The sequence below is a fragment of the Phallusia mammillata genome, unplaced genomic scaffold, assembly GCF_965637545.1.
Source record: "Phallusia mammillata unplaced genomic scaffold, kaPhaMamm4.hap1.1 HAP1_SCAFFOLD_187, whole genome shotgun sequence".
Lineage (NCBI taxonomy): Eukaryota > Metazoa > Chordata > Ascidiacea > Phlebobranchia > Ascidiidae > Phallusia > Phallusia mammillata.
In genome coordinates this window covers 1-24,172 of record NW_027648921.1, presented here as the reverse complement: position 1 = coordinate 24,172, position 24,172 = coordinate 1, and the positions used below count along the sequence as shown (strand labels likewise).

Sequence of the window (24,172 nt, the reverse complement as noted above, 5' to 3'; positions counted from 1 at the left end):
CGGCGGCGCGGTGCCGGTCTGCAATTGCGCTGGCGTGCGCCCTGAGCGCTACGCTCCTCGACAGGGCACAGGCCGACGCCGAGCGACCTGGGGCCGCGCTTGGGCAGGCCCGCGTTTAGGCGATTCAAGCACAAACAGCAAGTTGCACCCGCACCGTCGGCGGGCTTTCCGAAACGTCGTTTCGCGTTAGTGCGGACACGCCGTACAAATACGCGTCGAAGCCGCTCGACCGGCAAACGTCATTTCTTTGTCAGTCAGTCAGTCAGTCACTAGCAGAAATCAAAATGTCCGACGCGAAGAGCGCAGGAAAGAAGCAGGCCAGCAAGAAGGCGGCCGCGCCCAAGGCGCACCCCACATACCAGGAGATGATCAGCGCTGCCATCGCGCAGCTGAAGGAGAGGGGCGGCTCGTCGCGCCAGGCGATCGCCAAGTACATCAAGGCCAACTACAAGGTGGGTGACTCGGCCGACAGCCATATCAAGCTGGCGCTGCGGCGCCTTGCCGAAAAGGGCCAGTTGGCACGCACCAAGGGCACCGGCGCGTCCGGCTCCTTCAAGCTCGTGAAGCCGCAGGCCGGCGAGGGCAAGAAGAAGAAGAAGCCCAAGGCAGCAGCCGGCAAGAAGGCGGACAAGCCCAAGGCGGCCGCAGCCAAGAAGGACGCGAAGAAGTCCCCGAAAAAGAAGCCGGCCGCCAAAAAAGCGCCTGCCAAGAAGGCGGCGGCGGGCAAGAAGTCGTCACCCAAGAAGGCGGCCAAGCAAGCGAAAAGGGCCCCGGCTGCGGCGGCTAAGAAGTCACCCAAGAAGACGGCTGTGAAGGCGAAGAAACCGGCAGCCAAGAAGCAGGCCAAAAAGCCTGCCGCCAAGAAGGCGACCAAGAAGTAGAGCGGAGCGCGGTAGATTTTCCGCGCGCAACAAAAACGGCTCTTTTCAGGGCCACCCACACTTTCGCAAAGGGAAAAACAACTCGTGTTTTGCGCGCGCCAGTCGCACTTAGCCTTTCGAAACTGAAATTCCTACCATTCGTTGCCGAGCCATGGCTCCGCTGCGCCGAATGCGGACATATTGTGCATATTCGCTTCGCTTACGTTCGTTTTCATACTTTATAAGCCGGAGGCGGGCCTGGAGACGCACCACAACGGAAACAACAACGTTATCGTCATCATGTCAGGACGCGGCAAAGGTGGCAAAGGATTGGGAAAGGGAGGCGCGAAGAGGCACAGGAAGGTGCTGCGTGACAACATCCAGGGCATTACCAAGCCTGCGATCAGGCGTCTTGCCCGCCGTGGCGGAGTCAAGCGAATTTCGGGTCTCATCTACGAGGAGACTCGCGGCGTGCTCAAGGTCTTCCTCGAGAACGTGATCCGCGACGCTGTCACCTACACCGAGCACGCCAAGAGGAAGACGGTCACGGCATTGGACGTCGTCTACGCCCTGAAACGCCAGGGACGCACCCTGTACGGCTTCGGAGGCTAGGCTGCCAGCACCTTTCGGACTTGTCACAAGCGGCAACAACAACAAAATCGGCCCTTTTCAGGGCCACCCATACTTGGCGGGAGAGAATTTTGCGAGAAGGGGCGGCTAGGCTAGGCCAGGCCCGGGGCCTTGGCGGCGCTCGTTTTTGCGCAGAAATACACTCGTTTCGCGGCCGGCCGCTTGGCCGGTGCGGCGAGATCAAAGCGCTGATTGGCCGAGTCGGAATTTGGCAAACCAATGGGCGCGAGTCCCCGAAGGTATAAAAGTCCCACCGAAAGCTTTCGGCTCATCAGTCTGACAGCAGCAGCCGGCGCGGTAGCAACGAGACAGAGTAGAATGGCACGTACCAAGCAAACAGCTCGCAAGTCGACCGGAGGCAAGGCGCCACGTAAGCAACTGGCCACCAAGGCCGCTCGCAAGAGCGCGCCGGCTACCGGGGGCGTGAAGAAGCCCCATCGGTACAGGCCAGGAACTGTGGCCCTCCGTGAGATCAGGCGTTACCAGAAGTCGACCGAGCTTCTCATCCGCAAGCTGCCCTTCCAGCGGCTGGTGCGCGAGATCGCTCAGGACTTCAAGACCGACCTGCGCTTCCAGAGCAGCGCCGTGATGGCTCTGCAGGAGGCCAGCGAGGCCTACCTGGTCGGCCTCTTCGAGGACACCAACTTGTGCGCGATCCACGCCAAGCGCGTCACCATCATGCCAAAGGACATCCAGCTCGCACGCCGCATCCGCGGGGAGCGCGCGTAAGAAGCGGCACACCAACAACCAAAACGGCTCTTTTCAGAGCCACCTAAACCCTTGCGAAAGAGATACTTGACTTGTTTCGGGGGCCGGCGCGTCGTGCCATTTTTTTACGGCGTAAGTAAGTACGCTTGCCTGCGATGTGCGCGGCAAAAACAGGAACATGGCCGCCGCCGGCTAGTCTCTTTTGCCGTGTTTCGAAATGGCATTTCGTTTCGTTGGGTGAAATTCAATTGCGCGAGGACAGTTGCTCGCTGGAGCATGAATGACGCACATTAAAGGCTCGTTTCGCCCGGAGCCGGAGCCCTGGTCGAACTCGACGACAAAGGCAACAGGGTGCACAGTGACGTCATGTAGGGCTGTGTTGTGAAATTGGAATGCGGTTTCAATTGGTCGAAATAGTTTGCCATCGCAAAAATTGGGCAAAGGCTACAAGGAAGACATTCGTTCGGGGCGAGCAATGCACGGTCCCGGGCCGCAGCGGGGGGGGGGGGCGGCCATCTTGAAATCTCTTTTGCGAAAAATTCGGGTGGCTCTGAAAAGAGCCGTTTTTCGGTTTGCACCACGTACGAGACAGGGGCGACGATTTAGGCTTTCTTGGAGGTCTTCTTTGGCAGAAGGACGGCCTGGATATTGGGCAGGACGCCGCCCTGCGCAACGGTGACTCCGCTGAGCAGCTTGTTCAGCTCCTCGTCGTTGCGGATGGCCAACTGCAGGTGGCGCGGGATGATGCGGGTCTTCTTGTTGTCGCGGGCTGCGTTGCCGGCCAACTCGAGAACCTCGGCGCTAAGGTATTCAAGCACCGCGGCCAGATACACGGGCGCGCCAGCTCCCACCCGGTCCGAGTAGTTGCCGTTGCGCAGAAGCCTGTGCACACGACCGACCGGGAACTGCAGTCCAGCGCGCGACGATCGGCTTTTGGGCTTTGCCTTGGACTTACCGCCACCTTTACCACGTCCTGACATATTGCTGACTGCTGATTGTTTGCCTGCTTAGCTGAGCGAATGACAAACCAAACAAGGTCGAATGCCTGCCACTCGCCGCCCTTCTCCTTTTATAGCTCTCGCCTTTGTCGAAATTCTCTCGCACTCCGATCACGCTCGGATCACGACTCGACCACAAGGGGCCATTGTTTCCTTTTGCTCCCGGGAGCGCCGCTCGTCGGGAGGACGGACGCCTCATTTGCATGGAGCGCCTATAAATGCCCGCGGTGGCCGGAGAGCCGCTCAGTTCGTTTCCTTTCGAAAGAAATTCAGTGAGCAGCAGCATGGCAGCTAGCAAAGGCACCAAGAAGGCAGTGAAGAAGGCCGCGCCGGCCGACAAGACCAAGAAGCGGCGAAAGCGCAGACGCGAGACCTTCAGCATCTACATTTACAAGGTGTTGAAGCAGGTGCACCCCGACACCGGCATCTCGAGCCGGGCGATGGGCATCATGAACTCGTTCGTCAACGACGTGTTCGAGCGCATCGCCGGCGAGGCGTCGCGCCTGTCGCTCTACAACAAGCGGTCGACCATCAGCAGCCGCGAGATCCAGACCTCGGTCCGTCTGCTCCTGCCCGGCGAATTGGCCAAGCACGCGGTGTCCGAAGGCACCAAGGCCGTCACCAAGTACACCAGCTCCAAGTAAGCAAGCCACCACCACCAGCAGCAAGCGCCGCCGCGGGGGGCCTCATCCTCAGCGAGCGCCGCCGCCGCCGCCAACCAAAACGGCTCTTTTCAGAGCCACCCGATCGTTCAGGGAGAGAATCAATCGCGAGCGCCGAAAGGCCTGCTTTGCCGACTTTCTTGTCGTTTCTGTTTTTTTGCTTTTTTTTCCCTTCTCATTTTGCTCCGTGCCAACAAGAAAAAACAAAAACCAAAAAATGTCGTTGCGCACAATGTACCGCCGCCACGGCAAAGCGCACTTTGCTTTTTGTGTTGGCCACTTCAGCGTTGGGACCACCCTCGATCTAGCCGCTTTTTCGCGAGTCGAGTCGACAGGCAAACACTGTTTGTTTTCAATGCCCCCAAAACTGCGCCGTTGCCAGCCCAGTTCAGTTCCGCTGCCACTCGGAAAAAAAACGACCCGACCTCGCCGAACCGAAACTCAACCAGTAGCCCGAGGGAAAAACCCCAGACCGCGAACGATTTTACAGCCATTAAAAGGAACACAAGTGCGTCATAACCTGCCGCAAGCCAGAGAAATAGGAAAAGATGGACAAAGCGGCAACACCGCGCGCTCGGCTTTACGTGCGCCGCACGATTTCGCCTCCTGCCAATACCCACGCGCGCATCGAACCGCAAAAGCCGCGCAAACTGGCGAAACAAAATACTGAAACGTGGTGCAGCAAGCCGACCGGCGAACTAACGACAACCGTCAGGCGCCACCCGCCCCACCGACGAGCCGAACCCGTGCAAATGCGTCGACAAAACGCAATCAACGGGCGCGAGGCCAAGGGCCAAGGCAAACAACCAAACAACCAAACACGCGTGCTGTCTCACTTTCGGCCCTCTCTCTTTCGCTCTGGTGGCCCGACCAGCGGCGTGACCCCTGCTGCGCACGCGCCGGGCCCAACCTGTACTAACCCGCGGCCTTGGCGGCCCCACCACTTCGACCCGCACCACCGCACCGGACAGTGCCCGGTGCCACGAGCTCCGGGCCACCTGGGACTTGCGTTTTCGACAAGAGAAATCGCCTGAATCCGTCCCACCCGGGCCCACGCCCGCGTGAAGGCCACGCCTGCACTCGACCGGGCGCACCGCACACCTTGCCGCCTCGCTCCTGAGCCCCCCGTGGAGCGCGGCGGCGCGGTGCCGGTCTGCAATTGCGCTGGCGTGCGCCCTGAGCGCTACGCTCCTCGACAGGGCACAGGCCGACGCCGAGCGACCTGGGGCCGCGCTTGGGCAGGCCCGCGTTTAGGCGATTCAAGCACAAACAGCAAGTTGCACCCGCACCGTCGGCGGGCTTTCCGAAACGTCGTTTCGCGTTAGTGCGGACACGCCGTACAAATACGCGTCGAAGCCGCTCGACCGGCAAACGTCATTTCTTTGTCAGTCAGTCAGTCAGTCACTAGCAGAAATCAAAATGTCCGACGCGAAGAGCGCAGGAAAGAAGCAGGCCAGCAAGAAGGCGGCCGCGCCCAAGGCGCACCCCACATACCAGGAGATGATCAGCGCTGCCATCGCGCAGCTGAAGGAGAGGGGCGGCTCGTCGCGCCAGGCGATCGCCAAGTACATCAAGGCCAACTACAAGGTGGGTGACTCGGCCGACAGCCATATCAAGCTGGCGCTGCGGCGCCTTGCCGAAAAGGGCCAGTTGGCACGCACCAAGGGCACCGGCGCGTCCGGCTCCTTCAAGCTCGTGAAGCCGCAGGCCGGCGAGGGCAAGAAGAAGAAGAAGCCCAAGGCAGCAGCCGGCAAGAAGGCGGACAAGCCCAAGGCGGCCGCAGCCAAGAAGGACGCGAAGAAGTCCCCGAAAAAGAAGCCGGCCGCCAAAAAAGCGCCTGCCAAGAAGGCGGCGGCGGGCAAGAAGTCGTCACCCAAGAAGGCGGCCAAGCAAGCGAAAAGGGCCCCGGCTGCGGCGGCTAAGAAGTCACCCAAGAAGACGGCTGTGAAGGCGAAGAAACCGGCAGCCAAGAAGCAGGCCAAAAAGCCTGCCGCCAAGAAGGCGACCAAGAAGTAGAGCGGAGCGCGGTAGATTTTCCGCGCGCAACAAAAACGGCTCTTTTCAGGGCCACCCACACTTTCGCAAAGGGAAAAACAACTCGTGTTTTGCGCGCGCCAGTCGCACTTAGCCTTTCGAAACTGAAATTCCTACCATTCGTTGCCGAGCCATGGCTCCGCTGCGCCGAATGCGGACATATTGTGCATATTCGCTTCGCTTACGTTCGTTTTCATACTTTATAAGCCGGAGGCGGGCCTGGAGACGCACCACAACGGAAACAACAACGTTATCGTCATCATGTCAGGACGCGGCAAAGGTGGCAAAGGATTGGGAAAGGGAGGCGCGAAGAGGCACAGGAAGGTGCTGCGTGACAACATCCAGGGCATTACCAAGCCTGCGATCAGGCGTCTTGCCCGCCGTGGCGGAGTCAAGCGAATTTCGGGTCTCATCTACGAGGAGACTCGCGGCGTGCTCAAGGTCTTCCTCGAGAACGTGATCCGCGACGCTGTCACCTACACCGAGCACGCCAAGAGGAAGACGGTCACGGCATTGGACGTCGTCTACGCCCTGAAACGCCAGGGACGCACCCTGTACGGCTTCGGAGGCTAGGCTGCCAGCACCTTTCGGACTTGTCACAAGCGGCAACAACAACAAAATCGGCCCTTTTCAGGGCCACCCATACTTGGCGGGAGAGAATTTTGCGAGAAGGGGCGGCTAGGCTAGGCCAGGCCCGGGGCCTTGGCGGCGCTCGTTTTTGCGCAGAAATACACTCGTTTCGCGGCCGGCCGCTTGGCCGGTGCGGCGAGATCAAAGCGCTGATTGGCCGAGTCGGAATTTGGCAAACCAATGGGCGCGAGTCCCCGAAGGTATAAAAGTCCCACCGAAAGCTTTCGGCTCATCAGTCTGACAGCAGCAGCCGGCGCGGTAGCAACGAGACAGAGTAGAATGGCACGTACCAAGCAAACAGCTCGCAAGTCGACCGGAGGCAAGGCGCCACGTAAGCAACTGGCCACCAAGGCCGCTCGCAAGAGCGCGCCGGCTACCGGGGGCGTGAAGAAGCCCCATCGGTACAGGCCAGGAACTGTGGCCCTCCGTGAGATCAGGCGTTACCAGAAGTCGACCGAGCTTCTCATCCGCAAGCTGCCCTTCCAGCGGCTGGTGCGCGAGATCGCTCAGGACTTCAAGACCGACCTGCGCTTCCAGAGCAGCGCCGTGATGGCTCTGCAGGAGGCCAGCGAGGCCTACCTGGTCGGCCTCTTCGAGGACACCAACTTGTGCGCGATCCACGCCAAGCGCGTCACCATCATGCCAAAGGACATCCAGCTCGCACGCCGCATCCGCGGGGAGCGCGCGTAAGAAGCGGCACACCAACAACCAAAACGGCTCTTTTCAGAGCCACCTAAACCCTTGCGAAAGAGATACTTGACTTGTTTCGGGGGCCGGCGCGTCGTGCCATTTTTTTACGGCGTAAGTAAGTACGCTTGCCTGCGATGTGCGCGGCAAAAACAGGAACATGGCCGCCGCCGGCTAGTCTCTTTTGCCGTGTTTCGAAATGGCATTTCGTTTCGTTGGGTGAAATTCAATTGCGCGAGGACAGTTGCTCGCTGGAGCATGAATGACGCACATTAAAGGCTCGTTTCGCCCGGAGCCGGAGCCCTGGTCGAACTCGACGACAAAGGCAACAGGGTGCACAGTGACGTCATGTAGGGCTGTGTTGTGAAATTGGAATGCGGTTTCAATTGGTCGAAATAGTTTGCCATCGCAAAAATTGGGCAAAGGCTACAAGGAAGACATTCGTTCGGGGCGAGCAATGCACGGTCCCGGGCCGCAGCGGGGGGGGGGGGCGGCCATCTTGAAATCTCTTTTGCGAAAAATTCGGGTGGCTCTGAAAAGAGCCGTTTTTCGGTTTGCACCACGTACGAGACAGGGGCGACGATTTAGGCTTTCTTGGAGGTCTTCTTTGGCAGAAGGACGGCCTGGATATTGGGCAGGACGCCGCCCTGCGCAACGGTGACTCCGCTGAGCAGCTTGTTCAGCTCCTCGTCGTTGCGGATGGCCAACTGCAGGTGGCGCGGGATGATGCGGGTCTTCTTGTTGTCGCGGGCTGCGTTGCCGGCCAACTCGAGAACCTCGGCGCTAAGGTATTCAAGCACCGCGGCCAGATACACGGGCGCGCCAGCTCCCACCCGGTCCGAGTAGTTGCCGTTGCGCAGAAGCCTGTGCACACGACCGACCGGGAACTGCAGTCCAGCGCGCGACGATCGGCTTTTGGGCTTTGCCTTGGACTTACCGCCACCTTTACCACGTCCTGACATATTGCTGACTGCTGATTGTTTGCCTGCTTAGCTGAGCGAATGACAAACCAAACAAGGTCGAATGCCTGCCACTCGCCGCCCTTCTCCTTTTATAGCTCTCGCCTTTGTCGAAATTCTCTCGCACTCCGATCACGCTCGGATCACGACTCGACCACAAGGGGCCATTGTTTCCTTTTGCTCCCGGGAGCGCCGCTCGTCGGGAGGACGGACGCCTCATTTGCATGGAGCGCCTATAAATGCCCGCGGTGGCCGGAGAGCCGCTCAGTTCGTTTCCTTTCGAAAGAAATTCAGTGAGCAGCAGCATGGCAGCTAGCAAAGGCACCAAGAAGGCAGTGAAGAAGGCCGCGCCGGCCGACAAGACCAAGAAGCGGCGAAAGCGCAGACGCGAGACCTTCAGCATCTACATTTACAAGGTGTTGAAGCAGGTGCACCCCGACACCGGCATCTCGAGCCGGGCGATGGGCATCATGAACTCGTTCGTCAACGACGTGTTCGAGCGCATCGCCGGCGAGGCGTCGCGCCTGTCGCTCTACAACAAGCGGTCGACCATCAGCAGCCGCGAGATCCAGACCTCGGTCCGTCTGCTCCTGCCCGGCGAATTGGCCAAGCACGCGGTGTCCGAAGGCACCAAGGCCGTCACCAAGTACACCAGCTCCAAGTAAGCAAGCCACCACCACCAGCAGCAAGCGCCGCCGCGGGGGGCCTCATCCTCAGCGAGCGCCGCCGCCGCCGCCAACCAAAACGGCTCTTTTCAGAGCCACCCGATCGTTCAGGGAGAGAATCAATCGCGAGCGCCGAAAGGCCTGCTTTGCCGACTTTCTTGTCGTTTCTGTTTTTTTGCTTTTTTTTCCCTTCTCATTTTGCTCCGTGCCAACAAGAAAAAACAAAAACCAAAAAATGTCGTTGCGCACAATGTACCGCCGCCACGGCAAAGCGCACTTTGCTTTTTGTGTTGGCCACTTCAGCGTTGGGACCACCCTCGATCTAGCCGCTTTTTCGCGAGTCGAGTCGACAGGCAAACACTGTTTGTTTTCAATGCCCCCAAAACTGCGCCGTTGCCAGCCCAGTTCAGTTCCGCTGCCACTCGGAAAAAAAACGACCCGACCTCGCCGAACCGAAACTCAACCAGTAGCCCGAGGGAAAAACCCCAGACCGCGAACGATTTTACAGCCATTAAAAGGAACACAAGTGCGTCATAACCTGCCGCAAGCCAGAGAAATAGGAAAAGATGGACAAAGCGGCAACACCGCGCGCTCGGCTTTACGTGCGCCGCACGATTTCGCCTCCTGCCAATACCCACGCGCGCATCGAACCGCAAAAGCCGCGCAAACTGGCGAAACAAAATACTGAAACGTGGTGCAGCAAGCCGACCGGCGAACTAACGACAACCGTCAGGCGCCACCCGCCCCACCGACGAGCCGAACCCGTGCAAATGCGTCGACAAAACGCAATCAACGGGCGCGAGGCCAAGGGCCAAGGCAAACAACCAAACAACCAAACACGCGTGCTGTCTCACTTTCGGCCCTCTCTCTTTCGCTCTGGTGGCCCGACCAGCGGCGTGACCCCTGCTGCGCACGCGCCGGGCCCAACCTGTACTAACCCGCGGCCTTGGCGGCCCCACCACTTCGACCCGCACCACCGCACCGGACAGTGCCCGGTGCCACGAGCTCCGGGCCACCTGGGACTTGCGTTTTCGACAAGAGAAATCGCCTGAATCCGTCCCACCCGGGCCCACGCCCGCGTGAAGGCCACGCCTGCACTCGACCGGGCGCACCGCACACCTTGCCGCCTCGCTCCTGAGCCCCCCGTGGAGCGCGGCGGCGCGGTGCCGGTCTGCAATTGCGCTGGCGTGCGCCCTGAGCGCTACGCTCCTCGACAGGGCACAGGCCGACGCCGAGCGACCTGGGGCCGCGCTTGGGCAGGCCCGCGTTTAGGCGATTCAAGCACAAACAGCAAGTTGCACCCGCACCGTCGGCGGGCTTTCCGAAACGTCGTTTCGCGTTAGTGCGGACACGCCGTACAAATACGCGTCGAAGCCGCTCGACCGGCAAACGTCATTTCTTTGTCAGTCAGTCAGTCAGTCACTAGCAGAAATCAAAATGTCCGACGCGAAGAGCGCAGGAAAGAAGCAGGCCAGCAAGAAGGCGGCCGCGCCCAAGGCGCACCCCACATACCAGGAGATGATCAGCGCTGCCATCGCGCAGCTGAAGGAGAGGGGCGGCTCGTCGCGCCAGGCGATCGCCAAGTACATCAAGGCCAACTACAAGGTGGGTGACTCGGCCGACAGCCATATCAAGCTGGCGCTGCGGCGCCTTGCCGAAAAGGGCCAGTTGGCACGCACCAAGGGCACCGGCGCGTCCGGCTCCTTCAAGCTCGTGAAGCCGCAGGCCGGCGAGGGCAAGAAGAAGAAGAAGCCCAAGGCAGCAGCCGGCAAGAAGGCGGACAAGCCCAAGGCGGCCGCAGCCAAGAAGGACGCGAAGAAGTCCCCGAAAAAGAAGCCGGCCGCCAAAAAAGCGCCTGCCAAGAAGGCGGCGGCGGGCAAGAAGTCGTCACCCAAGAAGGCGGCCAAGCAAGCGAAAAGGGCCCCGGCTGCGGCGGCTAAGAAGTCACCCAAGAAGACGGCTGTGAAGGCGAAGAAACCGGCAGCCAAGAAGCAGGCCAAAAAGCCTGCCGCCAAGAAGGCGACCAAGAAGTAGAGCGGAGCGCGGTAGATTTTCCGCGCGCAACAAAAACGGCTCTTTTCAGGGCCACCCACACTTTCGCAAAGGGAAAAACAACTCGTGTTTTGCGCGCGCCAGTCGCACTTAGCCTTTCGAAACTGAAATTCCTACCATTCGTTGCCGAGCCATGGCTCCGCTGCGCCGAATGCGGACATATTGTGCATATTCGCTTCGCTTACGTTCGTTTTCATACTTTATAAGCCGGAGGCGGGCCTGGAGACGCACCACAACGGAAACAACAACGTTATCGTCATCATGTCAGGACGCGGCAAAGGTGGCAAAGGATTGGGAAAGGGAGGCGCGAAGAGGCACAGGAAGGTGCTGCGTGACAACATCCAGGGCATTACCAAGCCTGCGATCAGGCGTCTTGCCCGCCGTGGCGGAGTCAAGCGAATTTCGGGTCTCATCTACGAGGAGACTCGCGGCGTGCTCAAGGTCTTCCTCGAGAACGTGATCCGCGACGCTGTCACCTACACCGAGCACGCCAAGAGGAAGACGGTCACGGCATTGGACGTCGTCTACGCCCTGAAACGCCAGGGACGCACCCTGTACGGCTTCGGAGGCTAGGCTGCCAGCACCTTTCGGACTTGTCACAAGCGGCAACAACAACAAAATCGGCCCTTTTCAGGGCCACCCATACTTGGCGGGAGAGAATTTTGCGAGAAGGGGCGGCTAGGCTAGGCCAGGCCCGGGGCCTTGGCGGCGCTCGTTTTTGCGCAGAAATACACTCGTTTCGCGGCCGGCCGCTTGGCCGGTGCGGCGAGATCAAAGCGCTGATTGGCCGAGTCGGAATTTGGCAAACCAATGGGCGCGAGTCCCCGAAGGTATAAAAGTCCCACCGAAAGCTTTCGGCTCATCAGTCTGACAGCAGCAGCCGGCGCGGTAGCAACGAGACAGAGTAGAATGGCACGTACCAAGCAAACAGCTCGCAAGTCGACCGGAGGCAAGGCGCCACGTAAGCAACTGGCCACCAAGGCCGCTCGCAAGAGCGCGCCGGCTACCGGGGGCGTGAAGAAGCCCCATCGGTACAGGCCAGGAACTGTGGCCCTCCGTGAGATCAGGCGTTACCAGAAGTCGACCGAGCTTCTCATCCGCAAGCTGCCCTTCCAGCGGCTGGTGCGCGAGATCGCTCAGGACTTCAAGACCGACCTGCGCTTCCAGAGCAGCGCCGTGATGGCTCTGCAGGAGGCCAGCGAGGCCTACCTGGTCGGCCTCTTCGAGGACACCAACTTGTGCGCGATCCACGCCAAGCGCGTCACCATCATGCCAAAGGACATCCAGCTCGCACGCCGCATCCGCGGGGAGCGCGCGTAAGAAGCGGCACACCAACAACCAAAACGGCTCTTTTCAGAGCCACCTAAACCCTTGCGAAAGAGATACTTGACTTGTTTCGGGGGCCGGCGCGTCGTGCCATTTTTTTACGGCGTAAGTAAGTACGCTTGCCTGCGATGTGCGCGGCAAAAACAGGAACATGGCCGCCGCCGGCTAGTCTCTTTTGCCGTGTTTCGAAATGGCATTTCGTTTCGTTGGGTGAAATTCAATTGCGCGAGGACAGTTGCTCGCTGGAGCATGAATGACGCACATTAAAGGCTCGTTTCGCCCGGAGCCGGAGCCCTGGTCGAACTCGACGACAAAGGCAACAGGGTGCACAGTGACGTCATGTAGGGCTGTGTTGTGAAATTGGAATGCGGTTTCAATTGGTCGAAATAGTTTGCCATCGCAAAAATTGGGCAAAGGCTACAAGGAAGACATTCGTTCGGGGCGAGCAATGCACGGTCCCGGGCCGCAGCGGGGGGGGGGGGCGGCCATCTTGAAATCTCTTTTGCGAAAAATTCGGGTGGCTCTGAAAAGAGCCGTTTTTCGGTTTGCACCACGTACGAGACAGGGGCGACGATTTAGGCTTTCTTGGAGGTCTTCTTTGGCAGAAGGACGGCCTGGATATTGGGCAGGACGCCGCCCTGCGCAACGGTGACTCCGCTGAGCAGCTTGTTCAGCTCCTCGTCGTTGCGGATGGCCAACTGCAGGTGGCGCGGGATGATGCGGGTCTTCTTGTTGTCGCGGGCTGCGTTGCCGGCCAACTCGAGAACCTCGGCGCTAAGGTATTCAAGCACCGCGGCCAGATACACGGGCGCGCCAGCTCCCACCCGGTCCGAGTAGTTGCCGTTGCGCAGAAGCCTGTGCACACGACCGACCGGGAACTGCAGTCCAGCGCGCGACGATCGGCTTTTGGGCTTTGCCTTGGACTTACCGCCACCTTTACCACGTCCTGACATATTGCTGACTGCTGATTGTTTGCCTGCTTAGCTGAGCGAATGACAAACCAAACAAGGTCGAATGCCTGCCACTCGCCGCCCTTCTCCTTTTATAGCTCTCGCCTTTGTCGAAATTCTCTCGCACTCCGATCACGCTCGGATCACGACTCGACCACAAGGGGCCATTGTTTCCTTTTGCTCCCGGGAGCGCCGCTCGTCGGGAGGACGGACGCCTCATTTGCATGGAGCGCCTATAAATGCCCGCGGTGGCCGGAGAGCCGCTCAGTTCGTTTCCTTTCGAAAGAAATTCAGTGAGCAGCAGCATGGCAGCTAGCAAAGGCACCAAGAAGGCAGTGAAGAAGGCCGCGCCGGCCGACAAGACCAAGAAGCGGCGAAAGCGCAGACGCGAGACCTTCAGCATCTACATTTACAAGGTGTTGAAGCAGGTGCACCCCGACACCGGCATCTCGAGCCGGGCGATGGGCATCATGAACTCGTTCGTCAACGACGTGTTCGAGCGCATCGCCGGCGAGGCGTCGCGCCTGTCGCTCTACAACAAGCGGTCGACCATCAGCAGCCGCGAGATCCAGACCTCGGTCCGTCTGCTCCTGCCCGGCGAATTGGCCAAGCACGCGGTGTCCGAAGGCACCAAGGCCGTCACCAAGTACACCAGCTCCAAGTAAGCAAGCCACCACCACCAGCAGCAAGCGCCGCCGCGGGGGGCCTCATCCTCAGCGAGCGCCGCCGCCGCCGCCAACCAAAACGGCTCTTTTCAGAGCCACCCGATCGTTCAGGGAGAGAATCAATCGCGAGCGCCGAAAGGCCTGCTTTGCCGACTTTCTTGTCGTTTCTGTTTTTTTGCTTTTTTTTCCCTTCTCATTTTGCTCCGTGCCAACAAGAAAAAACAAAAACCAAAAAATGTCGTTGCGCACAATGTACCGCCGCCACGGCAAAGCGCACTTTGCTTTTTGTGTTGGCCACTTCAGCGTTGGGACCACCCTCGATCTAGCCGCTTTTTCGCGAGTCGAGTCGACAGGCAAACACTGTTTGTTTTCAATGCCCCCAAAACTGCGCCGTTGCCAGCCCAGTTCAGTTCCGCTGCCACTCGGAAAAAAAACGACCCGACCTCGCCGAACCGAAACTCAACCAGTAGCCCGAGGGAAAAACCCCAGACCGCGAACGATTTTACAGCCATTAAAAGGAACACAAGTGCGTCATAACCTGCCGCAAGCCAGAGAAATAGGAAAAGATGGACAAAGCGGCAACACCGCGCGCTCGGCTTTACGTGCGCCGCACGATTTCGCCTCCTGCCAATACCCACGCGCGCATCGAACCGCAAAAGCCGCGCAAACTGGCGAAACAAAATACTGAAACGTGGTGCAGCAAGCCGACCGGCGAACTAACGACAACCGTCAGGCGCCACCCGCCCCACCGACGAGCCGAACCCGTGCAAATGCGTCGACAAAACGCAATCAACGGGCGCGAGGCCAAGGGCCAAGGCAAACAACCAAACAACCAAACACGCGTGCTGTCTCACTTTCGGCCCTCTCTCTTTCGCTCTGGTGGCCCGACCAGCGGCGTGACCCCTGCTGCGCACGCGCCGGGCCCAACCTGTACTAACCCGCGGCCTTGGCGGCCCCACCACTTCGACCCGCACCACCGCACCGGACAGTGCCCGGTGCCACGAGCTCCGGGCCACCTGGGACTTGCGTTTTCGACAAGAGAAATCGCCTGAATCCGTCCCACCCGGGCCCACGCCCGCGTGAAGGCCACGCCTGCACTCGACCGGGCGCACCGCACACCTTGCCGCCTCGCTCCTGAGCCCCCCGTGGAGCGCGGCGGCGCGGTGCCGGTCTGCAATTGCGCTGGCGTGCGCCCTGAGCGCTACGCTCCTCGACAGGGCACAGGCCGACGCCGAGCGACCTGGGGCCGCGCTTGGGCAGGCCCGCGTTTAGGCGATTCAAGCACAAACAGCAAGTTGCACCCGCACCGTCGGCGGGCTTTCCGAAACGTCGTTTCGCGTTAGTGCGGACACGCCGTACAAATACGCGTCGAAGCCGCTCGACCGGCAAACGTCATTTCTTTGTCAGTCAGTCAGTCAGTCACTAGCAGAAATCAAAATGTCCGACGCGAAGAGCGCAGGAAAGAAGCAGGCCAGCAAGAAGGCGGCCGCGCCCAAGGCGCACCCCACATACCAGGAGATGATCAGCGCTGCCATCGCGCAGCTGAAGGAGAGGGGCGGCTCGTCGCGCCAGGCGATCGCCAAGTACATCAAGGCCAACTACAAGGTGGGTGACTCGGCCGACAGCCATATCAAGCTGGCGCTGCGGCGCCTTGCCGAAAAGGGCCAGTTGGCACGCACCAAGGGCACCGGCGCGTCCGGCTCCTTCAAGCTCGTGAAGCCGCAGGCCGGCGAGGGCAAGAAGAAGAAGAAGCCCAAGGCAGCAGCCGGCAAGAAGGCGGACAAGCCCAAGGCGGCCGCAGCCAAGAAGGACGCGAAGAAGTCCCCGAAAAAGAAGCCGGCCGCCAAAAAAGCGCCTGCCAAGAAGGCGGCGGCGGGCAAGAAGTCGTCACCCAAGAAGGCGGCCAAGCAAGCGAAAAGGGCCCCGGCTGCGGCGGCTAAGAAGTCACCCAAGAAGACGGCTGTGAAGGCGAAGAAACCGGCAGCCAAGAAGCAGGCCAAAAAGCCTGCCGCCAAGAAGGCGACCAAGAAGTAGAGCGGAGCGCGGTAGATTTTCCGCGCGCAACAAAAACGGCTCTTTTCAGGGCCACCCACACTTTCGCAAAGGGAAAAACAACTCGTGTTTTGCGCGCGCCAGTCGCACTTAGCCTTTCGAAACTGAAATTCCTACCATTCGTTGCCGAGCCATGGCTCCGCTGCGCCGAATGCGGACATATTGTGCATATTCGCTTCGCTTACGTTCGTTTTCATACTTTATAAGCCGGAGGCGGGCCTGGAGACGCACCACAACGGAAACAACAACGTTATCGTCATCATGTCAGGACGCGGCAAAGGTGGCAAAGGATTGGGAAAGGGAGGCGCGAAGAGGCACAGGAAGGTGCTGCGTGACAACATCCAGGGCATTACCAAGCCTGCGATCAGGCGTCTTGCCCGCCGTGGCGGAGTCAAGCGAATTTCGGGTCTCATCTACGAGGAGACTCGCGGCGTGCTCAAGGTCTTCCTCGAGAACGTGATCCGCGACGCTGTCACCTACACCGAGCACGCCAAGAGGAAGACGGTCACGGCATTGGACGTCGTCTACGCCCTGAAACGCCAGGGACGCACCCTGTACGGCTTCGGAGGCTAGGCTGCCAGCACCTTTCGGACTTGTCACAAGCGGCAACAACAACAAAATCGGCCCTTTTCAGGGCCACCCATACTTGGCGGGAGAGAATTTTGCGAGAAGGGGCGGCTAGGCTAGGCCAGGCCCGGGGCCTTGGCGGCGCTCGTTTTTGCGCAGAAATACACTCGTTTCGCGGCCGGCCGCTTGGCCGGTGCGGCGAGATCAAAGCGCTGATTGGCCGAGTCGGAATTTGGCAAACCAATGGGCGCGAGTCCCCGAAGGTATAAAAGTCCCACCGAAAGCTTTCGGCTCATCAGTCTGACAGCAGCAGCCGGCGCGGTAGCAACGAGACAGAGTAGAATGGCACGTACCAAGCAAACAGCTCGCAAGTCGACCGGAGGCAAGGCGCCACGTAAGCAACTGGCCACCAAGGCCGCTCGCAAGAGCGCGCCGGCTACCGGGGGCGTGAAGAAGCCCCATCGGTACAGGCCAGGAACTGTGGCCCTCCGTGAGATCAGGCGTTACCAGAAGTCGACCGAGCTTCTCATCCGCAAGCTGCCCTTCCAGCGGCTGGTGCGCGAGATCGCTCAGGACTTCAAGACCGACCTGCGCTTCCAGAGCAGCGCCGTGATGGCTCTGCAGGAGGCCAGCGAGGCCTACCTGGTCGGCCTCTTCGAGGACACCAACTTGTGCGCGATCCACGCCAAGCGCGTCACCATCATGCCAAAGGACATCCAGCTCGCACGCCGCATCCGCGGGGAGCGCGCGTAAGAAGCGGCACACCAACAACCAAAACGGCTCTTTTCAGAGCCACCTAAACCCTTGCGAAAGAGATACTTGACTTGTTTCGGGGGCCGGCGCGTCGTGCCATTTTTTTACGGCGTAAGTAAGTACGCTTGCCTGCGATGTGCGCGGCAAAAACAGGAACATGGCCGCCGCCGGCTAGTCTCTTTTGCCGTGTTTCGAAATGGCATTTCGTTTCGTTGGGTGAAATTCAATTGCGCGAGGACAGTTGCTCGCTGGAGCATGAATGACGCACATTAAAGGCTCGTTTCGCCCGGAGCCGGAGCCCTGGTCGAACTCGACGACAAAGGCAACAGGGTGCACAGTGACGTCATGTAGGGCTGTGTTGTGAAATTGGAATGCGGTTTCAATTGGTCGAAATAGTTTGCCATCGCAAAAATTGGGCAAAGGCTACAAGGAAGACATTCGTTCGGGGCGAGCAATGCACGGTCCCGGGCCGCAGCGGGGGGGGGGGGCGGCCATCTTGAAATCTCTTTTGCGAAAAATTCGGGTGGCTCTGAAAAGAGCCGTTTTTCGGTTTGCACCACGTACGAGACAGGGGCGACGATTTAGGCTTTCTTGGAGGTCTTCTTTGGCAGAAGGACGGCCTGGATATTGGGCAGGACGCCGCCCTGCGCAACGGTGACTCCGCTGAGCAGCTTGTTCAGCTCCTCGTCGTTGCGGATGGCCAACTGCAGGTGGCGCGGGATGATGCGGGTCTTCTTGTTGTCGCGGGCTGCGTTGCCGGCCAACTCGAGAACCTCGGCGCTAAGGTATTCAAGCACCGCGGCCAGATACACGGGCGCGCCAGCTCCCACCCGGTCCGAGTAGTTGCCGTTGCGCAGAAGCCTGTGCACACGACCGACCGGGAACTGCAGTCCAGCGCGCGACGATCGGCTTTTGGGCTTTGCCTTGGACTTACCGCCACCTTTACCACGTCCTGACATATTGCTGACTGCTGATTGTTTGCCTGCTTAGCTGAGCGAATGACAAACCAAACAAGGTCGAATGCCTGCCACTCGCCGCCCTTCTCCTTTTATAGCTCTCGCCTTTGTCGAAATTCTCTCGCACTCCGATCACGCTCGGATCACGACTCGACCACAAGGGGCCATTGTTTCCTTTTGCTCCCGGGAGCGCCGCTCGTCGGGAGGACGGACGCCTCATTTGCATGGAGCGCCTATAAATGCCCGCGGTGGCCGGAGAGCCGCTCAGTTCGTTTCCTTTCGAAAGAAATTCAGTGAGCAGCAGCATGGCAGCTAGCAAAGGCACCAAGAAGGCAGTGAAGAAGGCCGCGCCGGCCGACAAGACCAAGAAGCGGCGAAAGCGCAGACGCGAGACCTTCAGCATCTACATTTACAAGGTGTTGAAGCAGGTGCACCCCGACACCGGCATCTCGAGCCGGGCGATGGGCATCATGAACTCGTTCGTCAACGACGTGTTCGAGCGCATCGCCGGCGAGGCGTCGCGCCTGTCGCTCTACAACAAGCGGTCGACCATCAGCAGCCGCGAGATCCAGACCTCGGTCCGTCTGCTCCTGCCCGGCGAATTGGCCAAGCACGCGGTGTCCGAAGGCACCAAGGCCGTCACCAAGTACACCAGCTCCAAGTAAGCAAGCCACCACCACCAGCAGCAAGCGCCGCCGCGGGGGGCCTCATCCTCAGCGAGCGCCGCCGCCGCCGCCAACCAAAACGGCTCTTTTCAGAGCCACCCGATCGTTCAGGGAGAGAATCAATCGCGAGCGCCGAAAGGCCTGCTTTGCCGACTTTCTTGTCGTTTCTGTTTTTTTGCTTTTTTTTCCCTTCTCATTTTGCTCCGTGCCAACAAGAAAAAACAAAAACCAAAAAATGTCGTTGCGCACAATGTACCGCCGCCACGGCAAAGCGCACTTTGCTTTTTGTGTTGGCCACTTCAGCGTTGGGACCACCCTCGATCTAGCCGCTTTTTCGCGAGTCGAGTCGACAGGCAAACACTGTTTGTTTTCAATGCCCCCAAAACTGCGCCGTTGCCAGCCCAGTTCAGTTCCGCTGCCACTCGGAAAAAAAACGACCCGACCTCGCCGAACCGAAACTCAACCAGTAGCCCGAGGGAAAAACCCCAGACCGCGAACGATTTTACAGCCATTAAAAGGAACACAAGTGCGTCATAACCTGCCGCAAGCCAGAGAAATAGGAAAAGATGGACAAAGCGGCAACACCGCGCGCTCGGCTTTACGTGCGCCGCACGATTTCGCCTCCTGCCAATACCCACGCGCGCATCGAACCGCAAAAGCCGCGCAAACTGGCGAAACAAAATACTGAAACGTGGTGCAGCAAGCCGACCGGCGAACTAACGACAACCGTCAGGCGCCACCCGCCCCACCGACGAGCCGAACCCGTGCAAATGCGTCGACAAAACGCAATCAACGGGCGCGAGGCCAAGGGCCAAGGCAAACAACCAAACAACCAAACACGCGTGCTGTCTCACTTTCGGCCCTCTCTCTTTCGCTCTGGTGGCCCGACCAGCGGCGTGACCCCTGCTGCGCACGCGCCGGGCCCAACCTGTACTAACCCGCGGCCTTGGCGGCCCCACCACTTCGACCCGCACCACCGCACCGGACAGTGCCCGGTGCCACGAGCTCCGGGCCACCTGGGACTTGCGTTTTCGACAAGAGAAATCGCCTGAATCCGTCCCACCCGGGCCCACGCCCGCGTGAAGGCCACGCCTGCACTCGACCGGGCGCACCGCACACCTTGCCGCCTCGCTCCTGAGCCCCCCGTGGAGCGCGGCGGCGCGGTGCCGGTCTGCAATTGCGCTGGCGTGCGCCCTGAGCGCTACGCTCCTCGACAGGGCACAGGCCGACGCCGAGCGACCTGGGGCCGCGCTTGGGCAGGCCCGCGTTTAGGCGATTCAAGCACAAACAGCAAGTAGCACCCGCACCGTCGGCGGGCTTTCCGAAACGTCGTTTCGCGTTAGTGCGGACACGCCGTACAAATACGCGTCGAAGCCGCTCGACCGGCAAACGTCATTTCTTTGTCAGTCAGTCAGTCAGTCACTAGCAGAAATCAAAATGTCCGACGCGAAGAGCGCAGGAAAGAAGCAGGCCAGCAAGAAGGCGGCCGCGCCCAAGGCGCACCCCACATACCAGGAGATGATCAGCGCTGCCATCGCGCAGCTGAAGGAGAGGGGCGGCTCGTCGCGCCAGGCGATCGCCAAGTACATCAAGGCCAACTACAAGGTGGGTGACTCGGCCGACAGCCATATCAAGCTGGCGCTGCGGCGCCTTGCCGAAAAGGGCCAGTTGGCACGCACCAAGGGCACCGGCGCGTCCGGCTCCTTCAAGCTCGTGAAGCCGCAGGCCGGCGAGGGCAAGAAGAAGAAGAAGCCCAAGGCAGCAGCCGGCAAGAAGGCGGACAAGCCCAAGGCGGCCGCAGCCAAGAAGGACGCGAAGAAGTCCCCGAAAAAGAAGCCGGCCGCCAAAAAAGCGCCTGCCAAGAAGGCGGCGGCGGGCAAGAAGTCGTCACCCAAGAAGGCGGCCAAGCAAGCGAAAAGGGCCCCGGCTGCGGCGGCTAAGAAGTCACCCAAGAAGACGGCTGTGAAGGCGAAGAAACCGGCAGCCAAGAAGCAGGCCAAAAAGCCTGCCGCCAAGAAGGCGACCAAGAAGTAGAGCGGAGCGCGGTAGATTTTCCGCGCGCAACAAAAACGGCTCTTTTCAGGGCCACCCACACTTTCGCAAAGGGAAAAACAACTCGTGTTTTGCGCGCGCCAGTCGCACTTAGCCTTTCGAAACTGAAATTCCTACCATTCGTTGCCGAGCCATGGCTCCGCTGCGCCGAATGCGGACATATTGTGCATATTCGCTTCGCTTACGTTCGTTTTCATACTTTATAAGCCGGAGGCGGGCCTGGAGACGCACCACAACGGAAACAACAACGTTATCGTCATCATGTCAGGACGCGGCAAAGGTGGCAAAGGATTGGGAAAGGGAGGCGCGAAGAGGCACAGGAAGGTGCTGCGTGACAACATCCAGGGCATTACCAAGCCTGCGATCAGGCGTCTTGCCCGCCGTGGCGGAGTCAAGCGAATTTCGGGTCTCATCTACGAGGAGACTCGCGGCGTGCTCAAGGTCTTCCTCGAGAACGTGATCCGCGACGCTGTCACCTACACCGAGCACGCCAAGAGGAAGACGGTCACGGCATTGGACGTCGTCTACGCCCTGAAACGCCAGGGACGCACCCTGTACGGCTTCGGAGGCTAGGCTGCCAGCACCTTTCGGACTTGTCACAAGCGGCAACAACAACAAAATCGGCCCTTTTCAGGGCCACCCATACTTGGCGGGAGAGAATTTTGCGAGAAGGGGCGGCTAGGCTAGGCCAGGCCCGGGGCCTTGGCGGCGCTCGTTTTTGCGCAGAAATACACTCGTTTCGCGGCCGGCCGCTTGGCCGGTGCGGCGAGATCAAAGCGCTGATTGGCCGAGTCGGAATTTGGCAAACCAATGGGCGCGAGTCCCCGAAGGTATAAAAGTCCCACCGAAAGCTTTCGGCTCATCAGTCTGACAGCAGCAGCCGGCGCGGTAGCAACGAGACAGAGTAGAATGGCACGTACCAAGCAAACAGCTCGCAAGTCGACCGGAGGCAAGGCGCCACGTAAGCAACTGGCCACCAAGGCCGCTCGCAAGAGCGCGCCGGCTACCGGGGGCGTGAAGAAGCCCCATCGGTACAGGCCAGGAACTGTGGCCCTCCGTGAGATCAGGCGTTACCAGAAGTCGACCGAGCTTCTCATCCGCAAGCTGCCCTTCCAGCGGCTGGTGCGCGAGATCGCTCAGGACTTCAAGACCGACCTGCGCTTCCAGAGCAGCGCCGTGATGGCTCTGCAGGAGGCCAGCGAGGCCTACCTGGTCGGCCTCTTCGAGGACACCAACTTGTGCGCGATCCACGCCAAGCGCGTCACCATCATGCCAAAGGACATCCAGCTCGCACGCCGCATCCGCGGGGAGCGCGCGTAAGAAGCGGCACACCAACAACCAAAACGGCTCTTTTCAGAGCCACCTAAACCCTTGCGAAAGAGATACTTGACTTGTTTCGGGGGCCGGCGCGTCGTGCCATTTTTTTACGGCGTAAGTAAGTACGCTTGCCTGCGATGTGCGCGGCAAAAACAGGAACATGGCCGCCGCCGGCTAGTCTCTTTTGCCGTGTTTCGAAATGGCATTTCGTTTCGTTGGGTGAAATTCAATTGCGCGAGGACAGTTGCTCGCTGGAGCATGAATGACGCACATTAAAGGCTCGTTTCGCCCGGAGCCGGAGCCCTGGTCGAACTCGACGACAAAGGCAACAGGGTGCACAGTGACGTCATGTAGGGCTGTGTTGTGAAATTGGAATGCGGTTTCAATTGGTCGAAATAGTTTGCCATCGCAAAAATTGGGCAAAGGCTACAAGGAAGACATTCGTTCGGGGCGAGCAATGCACGGTCCCGGGCCGCAGCGGGGGGGGGGGGCGGCCATCTTGAAATCTCTTTTGCGAAAAATTCGGGTGGCTCTGAAAAGAGCCGTTTTTCGGTTTGCACCACGTACGAGACAGGGGCGACGATTTAGGCTTTCTTGGAGGTCTTCTTTGGCAGAAGGACGGCCTGGATATTGGGCAGGACGCCGCCCTGCGCAACGGTGACTCCGCTGAGCAGCTTGTTCAGCTCCTCGTCGTTGCGGATGGCCAACTGCAGGTGGCGCGGGATGATGCGGGTCTTCTTGTTGTCGCGGGCTGCGTTGCCGGCCAACTCGAGAACCTCGGCGCTAAGGTATTCAAGCACCGCGGCCAGATACACGGGCGCGCCAGCTCCCACCCGGTCCGAGTAGTTGCCGTTGCGCAGAAGCCTGTGCACACGACCGACCGGGAACTGCAGTCCAGCGCGCGACGATCGGCTTTTGGGCTTTGCCTTGGACTTACCGCCACCTTTACCACGTCCTGACATATTGCTGACTGCTGATTGTTTGCCTGCTTAGCTGAGCGAATGACAAACCAAACAAGGTCGAATGCCTGCCACTCGCCGCCCTTCTCCTTTTATAGCTCTCGCCTTTGTCGAAATTCTCTCGCACTCCGATCACGCTCGGATCACGACTCGACCACAAGGGGCCATTGTTTCCTTTTGCTCCCGGGAGCGCCGCTCGTCGGGAGGACGGACGCCTCATTTGCATGGAGCGCCTATAAATGCCCGCGGTGGCCGGAGAGCCGCTCAGTTCGTTTCCTTTCGAAAGAAATTCAGTGAGCAGCAGCATGGCAGCTAGCAAAGGCACCAAGAAGGCAGTGAAGAAGGCCGCGCCGGCCGACAAGACCAAGAAGCGGCGAAAGCGCAGACGCGAGACCTTCAGCATCTACATTTACAAGGTGTTGAAGCAGGTGCACCCCGACACCGGCATCTCGAGCCGGGCGATGGGCATCATGAACTCGTTCGTCAACGACGTGTTCGAGCGCATCGCCGGCGAGGCGTCGCGCCTGTCGCTCTACAACAAGCGGTCGACCATCAGCAGCCGCGAGATCCAGACCTCGGTCCGTCTGCTCCTGCCCGGCGAATTGGCCAAGCACGCGGTGTCCGAAGGCACCAAGGCCGTCACCAAGTACACCAGCTCCAAGTAAGCAAGCCACCACCACCAGCAGCAAGCGCCGCCGCGGGGGGCCTCATCCTCAGCGAGCGCCGCCGCCGCCGCCAACCAAAACGGCTCTTTTCAGAGCCACCCGATCGTTCAGGGAGAGAATCAATCGCGAGCGCCGAAAGGCCTGCTTTGCCGACTTTCTTGTCGTTTCTGTTTTTTTGCTTTTTTTTCCCTTCTCATTTTGCTCCGTGCCAACAAGAAAAAACAAAAACCAAAAAATGTCGTTGCGCACAATGTACCGCCGCCACGGCAAAGCGCACTTTGCTTTTTGTGTTGGCCACTTCAGCGTTGGGACCACCCTCGATCTAGCCGCTTTTTCGCGAGTCGAGTCGACAGGCAAACA

The 24,172-nt window shown here is 59.8% G+C and overlaps 25 protein-coding genes across 25 annotated transcripts; 20 read left to right on the top strand and 5 right to left on the bottom strand.

Moving 5' to 3' along the window:
• Positions 1–188: 188 nt before the first annotated feature.
• On the top strand, positions 189–939 carry LOC145207932 (uncharacterized). The gene has a single exon (XM_080078852.1). The coding sequence runs from the start codon at positions 285–287 to the stop codon at positions 879–881; it is 597 nt and encodes a 198-aa protein (XP_079934978.1). The 5' UTR covers positions 189–284; the 3' UTR covers positions 882–939.
• Positions 940–1,009: 70 nt separating this feature from the next.
• On the top strand, positions 1,010–1,533 carry LOC145207924 (histone H4). Its single transcript, XM_080078845.1, has one exon. It carries the CDS (start codon positions 1,161–1,163, stop codon positions 1,470–1,472), a length of 312 nt encoding a protein of 103 aa, XP_079934971.1. The 5' UTR covers positions 1,010–1,160; the 3' UTR covers positions 1,473–1,533.
• Positions 1,534–1,599: 66 nt separating this feature from the next.
• LOC145207913 (histone H3-like) lies at positions 1,600–2,698 on the top strand. The gene has a single exon (XM_080078834.1). The coding sequence runs from the start codon at positions 1,710–1,712 to the stop codon at positions 2,217–2,219; it is 510 nt and encodes a 169-aa protein (XP_079934960.1). The 5' UTR covers positions 1,600–1,709; the 3' UTR covers positions 2,220–2,698.
• A 102-nt stretch (positions 2,699–2,800) lies between these two features.
• On the bottom strand, positions 2,801–3,178 carry LOC145207922 (histone H2A). Its single transcript, XM_080078842.1, has one exon. The coding sequence runs from the start codon at positions 3,176–3,178 to the stop codon at positions 2,801–2,803; it is 378 nt and encodes a 125-aa protein (XP_079934968.1).
• Positions 3,179–3,414: 236 nt separating this feature from the next.
• Positions 3,415–4,129, top strand: LOC145207915 (histone H2B.2-like). Its single transcript, XM_080078836.1, has one exon. The coding sequence runs from the start codon at positions 3,415–3,417 to the stop codon at positions 3,838–3,840; it is 426 nt and encodes a 141-aa protein (XP_079934962.1). The 3' UTR covers positions 3,841–4,129.
• Positions 4,130–5,219: 1,090 nt separating this feature from the next.
• On the top strand, positions 5,220–5,932 carry LOC145207931 (uncharacterized). Its single transcript, XM_080078851.1, has one exon. It carries the CDS (start codon positions 5,278–5,280, stop codon positions 5,872–5,874), a length of 597 nt encoding a protein of 198 aa, XP_079934977.1. The 5' UTR covers positions 5,220–5,277; the 3' UTR covers positions 5,875–5,932.
• A 70-nt stretch (positions 5,933–6,002) lies between these two features.
• On the top strand, positions 6,003–6,526 carry LOC145207926 (histone H4). Its single transcript, XM_080078847.1, has one exon. The coding sequence runs from the start codon at positions 6,154–6,156 to the stop codon at positions 6,463–6,465; it is 312 nt and encodes a 103-aa protein (XP_079934973.1). The 5' UTR covers positions 6,003–6,153; the 3' UTR covers positions 6,466–6,526.
• Positions 6,527–6,592: 66 nt separating this feature from the next.
• On the top strand, positions 6,593–7,691 carry LOC145207912 (histone H3-like). The gene has a single exon (XM_080078833.1). It carries the CDS (start codon positions 6,703–6,705, stop codon positions 7,210–7,212), a length of 510 nt encoding a protein of 169 aa, XP_079934959.1. The 5' UTR covers positions 6,593–6,702; the 3' UTR covers positions 7,213–7,691.
• Positions 7,692–7,793: 102 nt separating this feature from the next.
• On the bottom strand, positions 7,794–8,171 carry LOC145207921 (histone H2A). The gene has a single exon (XM_080078841.1). It carries the CDS (start codon positions 8,169–8,171, stop codon positions 7,794–7,796), a length of 378 nt encoding a protein of 125 aa, XP_079934967.1.
• Positions 8,172–8,407: 236 nt separating this feature from the next.
• On the top strand, positions 8,408–9,122 carry LOC145207917 (histone H2B.2-like). The gene has a single exon (XM_080078838.1). It carries the CDS (start codon positions 8,408–8,410, stop codon positions 8,831–8,833), a length of 426 nt encoding a protein of 141 aa, XP_079934964.1. The 3' UTR covers positions 8,834–9,122.
• A 1,090-nt stretch (positions 9,123–10,212) lies between these two features.
• Positions 10,213–10,925, top strand: LOC145207929 (uncharacterized). Its single transcript, XM_080078850.1, has one exon. It carries the CDS (start codon positions 10,271–10,273, stop codon positions 10,865–10,867), a length of 597 nt encoding a protein of 198 aa, XP_079934976.1. The 5' UTR covers positions 10,213–10,270; the 3' UTR covers positions 10,868–10,925.
• Positions 10,926–10,995: 70 nt separating this feature from the next.
• LOC145207925 (histone H4) lies at positions 10,996–11,519 on the top strand. The gene has a single exon (XM_080078846.1). The coding sequence runs from the start codon at positions 11,147–11,149 to the stop codon at positions 11,456–11,458; it is 312 nt and encodes a 103-aa protein (XP_079934972.1). The 5' UTR covers positions 10,996–11,146; the 3' UTR covers positions 11,459–11,519.
• Positions 11,520–11,585: 66 nt separating this feature from the next.
• Positions 11,586–12,684, top strand: LOC145207911 (histone H3-like). The gene has a single exon (XM_080078831.1). It carries the CDS (start codon positions 11,696–11,698, stop codon positions 12,203–12,205), a length of 510 nt encoding a protein of 169 aa, XP_079934957.1. The 5' UTR covers positions 11,586–11,695; the 3' UTR covers positions 12,206–12,684.
• A 102-nt stretch (positions 12,685–12,786) lies between these two features.
• LOC145207920 (histone H2A) lies at positions 12,787–13,164 on the bottom strand. Its single transcript, XM_080078840.1, has one exon. It carries the CDS (start codon positions 13,162–13,164, stop codon positions 12,787–12,789), a length of 378 nt encoding a protein of 125 aa, XP_079934966.1.
• Positions 13,165–13,400: 236 nt separating this feature from the next.
• On the top strand, positions 13,401–14,115 carry LOC145207916 (histone H2B.2-like). Its single transcript, XM_080078837.1, has one exon. It carries the CDS (start codon positions 13,401–13,403, stop codon positions 13,824–13,826), a length of 426 nt encoding a protein of 141 aa, XP_079934963.1. The 3' UTR covers positions 13,827–14,115.
• A 1,090-nt stretch (positions 14,116–15,205) lies between these two features.
• On the top strand, positions 15,206–15,918 carry LOC145207928 (uncharacterized). The gene has a single exon (XM_080078849.1). It carries the CDS (start codon positions 15,264–15,266, stop codon positions 15,858–15,860), a length of 597 nt encoding a protein of 198 aa, XP_079934975.1. The 5' UTR covers positions 15,206–15,263; the 3' UTR covers positions 15,861–15,918.
• A 70-nt stretch (positions 15,919–15,988) lies between these two features.
• Positions 15,989–16,512, top strand: LOC145207927 (histone H4). Its single transcript, XM_080078848.1, has one exon. It carries the CDS (start codon positions 16,140–16,142, stop codon positions 16,449–16,451), a length of 312 nt encoding a protein of 103 aa, XP_079934974.1. The 5' UTR covers positions 15,989–16,139; the 3' UTR covers positions 16,452–16,512.
• Positions 16,513–16,578: 66 nt separating this feature from the next.
• On the top strand, positions 16,579–17,677 carry LOC145207914 (histone H3-like). The gene has a single exon (XM_080078835.1). The coding sequence runs from the start codon at positions 16,689–16,691 to the stop codon at positions 17,196–17,198; it is 510 nt and encodes a 169-aa protein (XP_079934961.1). The 5' UTR covers positions 16,579–16,688; the 3' UTR covers positions 17,199–17,677.
• Positions 17,678–17,779: 102 nt separating this feature from the next.
• Positions 17,780–18,157, bottom strand: LOC145207923 (histone H2A). Its single transcript, XM_080078844.1, has one exon. It carries the CDS (start codon positions 18,155–18,157, stop codon positions 17,780–17,782), a length of 378 nt encoding a protein of 125 aa, XP_079934970.1.
• Positions 18,158–18,393: 236 nt separating this feature from the next.
• Positions 18,394–19,108, top strand: LOC145207918 (histone H2B.2-like). Its single transcript, XM_080078839.1, has one exon. The coding sequence runs from the start codon at positions 18,394–18,396 to the stop codon at positions 18,817–18,819; it is 426 nt and encodes a 141-aa protein (XP_079934965.1). The 3' UTR covers positions 18,820–19,108.
• A 1,082-nt stretch (positions 19,109–20,190) lies between these two features.
• Positions 20,191–20,911, top strand: LOC145207910 (uncharacterized). Its single transcript, XM_080078830.1, has one exon. It carries the CDS (start codon positions 20,257–20,259, stop codon positions 20,851–20,853), a length of 597 nt encoding a protein of 198 aa, XP_079934956.1. The 5' UTR covers positions 20,191–20,256; the 3' UTR covers positions 20,854–20,911.
• Positions 20,912–20,981: 70 nt separating this feature from the next.
• On the top strand, positions 20,982–21,505 carry LOC145207909 (histone H4). Its single transcript, XM_080078829.1, has one exon. The coding sequence runs from the start codon at positions 21,133–21,135 to the stop codon at positions 21,442–21,444; it is 312 nt and encodes a 103-aa protein (XP_079934955.1). The 5' UTR covers positions 20,982–21,132; the 3' UTR covers positions 21,445–21,505.
• Positions 21,506–21,571: 66 nt separating this feature from the next.
• LOC145207905 (histone H3-like) lies at positions 21,572–22,670 on the top strand. The gene has a single exon (XM_080078826.1). The coding sequence runs from the start codon at positions 21,682–21,684 to the stop codon at positions 22,189–22,191; it is 510 nt and encodes a 169-aa protein (XP_079934952.1). The 5' UTR covers positions 21,572–21,681; the 3' UTR covers positions 22,192–22,670.
• A 102-nt stretch (positions 22,671–22,772) lies between these two features.
• Positions 22,773–23,150, bottom strand: LOC145207907 (histone H2A). Its single transcript, XM_080078828.1, has one exon. The coding sequence runs from the start codon at positions 23,148–23,150 to the stop codon at positions 22,773–22,775; it is 378 nt and encodes a 125-aa protein (XP_079934954.1).
• A 236-nt stretch (positions 23,151–23,386) lies between these two features.
• On the top strand, positions 23,387–24,101 carry LOC145207906 (histone H2B.2-like). Its single transcript, XM_080078827.1, has one exon. It carries the CDS (start codon positions 23,387–23,389, stop codon positions 23,810–23,812), a length of 426 nt encoding a protein of 141 aa, XP_079934953.1. The 3' UTR covers positions 23,813–24,101.
• Positions 24,102–24,172: the final 71 nt, after the last annotated feature.

Bases quoted from the DNA above. Each gene is read 5' to 3' on its own strand.
- LOC145207932 (XM_080078852.1), top strand. From the start codon at position 285: ATGTCCGACGCGAAGAGCGCAGGAAAGAAGCAGGCCAGCAAGAAGGCG.
- LOC145207924 (XM_080078845.1), top strand. From the start codon at position 1,161: ATGTCAGGACGCGGCAAAGGTGGCAAAGGATTGGGAAAGGGAGGCGCG.
- LOC145207913 (XM_080078834.1), top strand. From the start codon at position 1,710: ATGGGCGCGAGTCCCCGAAGGTATAAAAGTCCCACCGAAAGCTTTCGG.
- LOC145207922 (XM_080078842.1), bottom strand. From the start codon at position 3,178: ATGTCAGGACGTGGTAAAGGTGGCGGTAAGTCCAAGGCAAAGCCCAAA.
- LOC145207915 (XM_080078836.1), top strand. From the start codon at position 3,415: ATGCCCGCGGTGGCCGGAGAGCCGCTCAGTTCGTTTCCTTTCGAAAGA.
- LOC145207931 (XM_080078851.1), top strand. From the start codon at position 5,278: ATGTCCGACGCGAAGAGCGCAGGAAAGAAGCAGGCCAGCAAGAAGGCG.
- LOC145207926 (XM_080078847.1), top strand. From the start codon at position 6,154: ATGTCAGGACGCGGCAAAGGTGGCAAAGGATTGGGAAAGGGAGGCGCG.
- LOC145207912 (XM_080078833.1), top strand. From the start codon at position 6,703: ATGGGCGCGAGTCCCCGAAGGTATAAAAGTCCCACCGAAAGCTTTCGG.
- LOC145207921 (XM_080078841.1), bottom strand. From the start codon at position 8,171: ATGTCAGGACGTGGTAAAGGTGGCGGTAAGTCCAAGGCAAAGCCCAAA.
- LOC145207917 (XM_080078838.1), top strand. From the start codon at position 8,408: ATGCCCGCGGTGGCCGGAGAGCCGCTCAGTTCGTTTCCTTTCGAAAGA.
- LOC145207929 (XM_080078850.1), top strand. From the start codon at position 10,271: ATGTCCGACGCGAAGAGCGCAGGAAAGAAGCAGGCCAGCAAGAAGGCG.
- LOC145207925 (XM_080078846.1), top strand. From the start codon at position 11,147: ATGTCAGGACGCGGCAAAGGTGGCAAAGGATTGGGAAAGGGAGGCGCG.
- LOC145207911 (XM_080078831.1), top strand. From the start codon at position 11,696: ATGGGCGCGAGTCCCCGAAGGTATAAAAGTCCCACCGAAAGCTTTCGG.
- LOC145207920 (XM_080078840.1), bottom strand. From the start codon at position 13,164: ATGTCAGGACGTGGTAAAGGTGGCGGTAAGTCCAAGGCAAAGCCCAAA.
- LOC145207916 (XM_080078837.1), top strand. From the start codon at position 13,401: ATGCCCGCGGTGGCCGGAGAGCCGCTCAGTTCGTTTCCTTTCGAAAGA.
- LOC145207928 (XM_080078849.1), top strand. From the start codon at position 15,264: ATGTCCGACGCGAAGAGCGCAGGAAAGAAGCAGGCCAGCAAGAAGGCG.
- LOC145207927 (XM_080078848.1), top strand. From the start codon at position 16,140: ATGTCAGGACGCGGCAAAGGTGGCAAAGGATTGGGAAAGGGAGGCGCG.
- LOC145207914 (XM_080078835.1), top strand. From the start codon at position 16,689: ATGGGCGCGAGTCCCCGAAGGTATAAAAGTCCCACCGAAAGCTTTCGG.
- LOC145207923 (XM_080078844.1), bottom strand. From the start codon at position 18,157: ATGTCAGGACGTGGTAAAGGTGGCGGTAAGTCCAAGGCAAAGCCCAAA.
- LOC145207918 (XM_080078839.1), top strand. From the start codon at position 18,394: ATGCCCGCGGTGGCCGGAGAGCCGCTCAGTTCGTTTCCTTTCGAAAGA.
- LOC145207910 (XM_080078830.1), top strand. From the start codon at position 20,257: ATGTCCGACGCGAAGAGCGCAGGAAAGAAGCAGGCCAGCAAGAAGGCG.
- LOC145207909 (XM_080078829.1), top strand. From the start codon at position 21,133: ATGTCAGGACGCGGCAAAGGTGGCAAAGGATTGGGAAAGGGAGGCGCG.
- LOC145207905 (XM_080078826.1), top strand. From the start codon at position 21,682: ATGGGCGCGAGTCCCCGAAGGTATAAAAGTCCCACCGAAAGCTTTCGG.
- LOC145207907 (XM_080078828.1), bottom strand. From the start codon at position 23,150: ATGTCAGGACGTGGTAAAGGTGGCGGTAAGTCCAAGGCAAAGCCCAAA.
- LOC145207906 (XM_080078827.1), top strand. From the start codon at position 23,387: ATGCCCGCGGTGGCCGGAGAGCCGCTCAGTTCGTTTCCTTTCGAAAGA.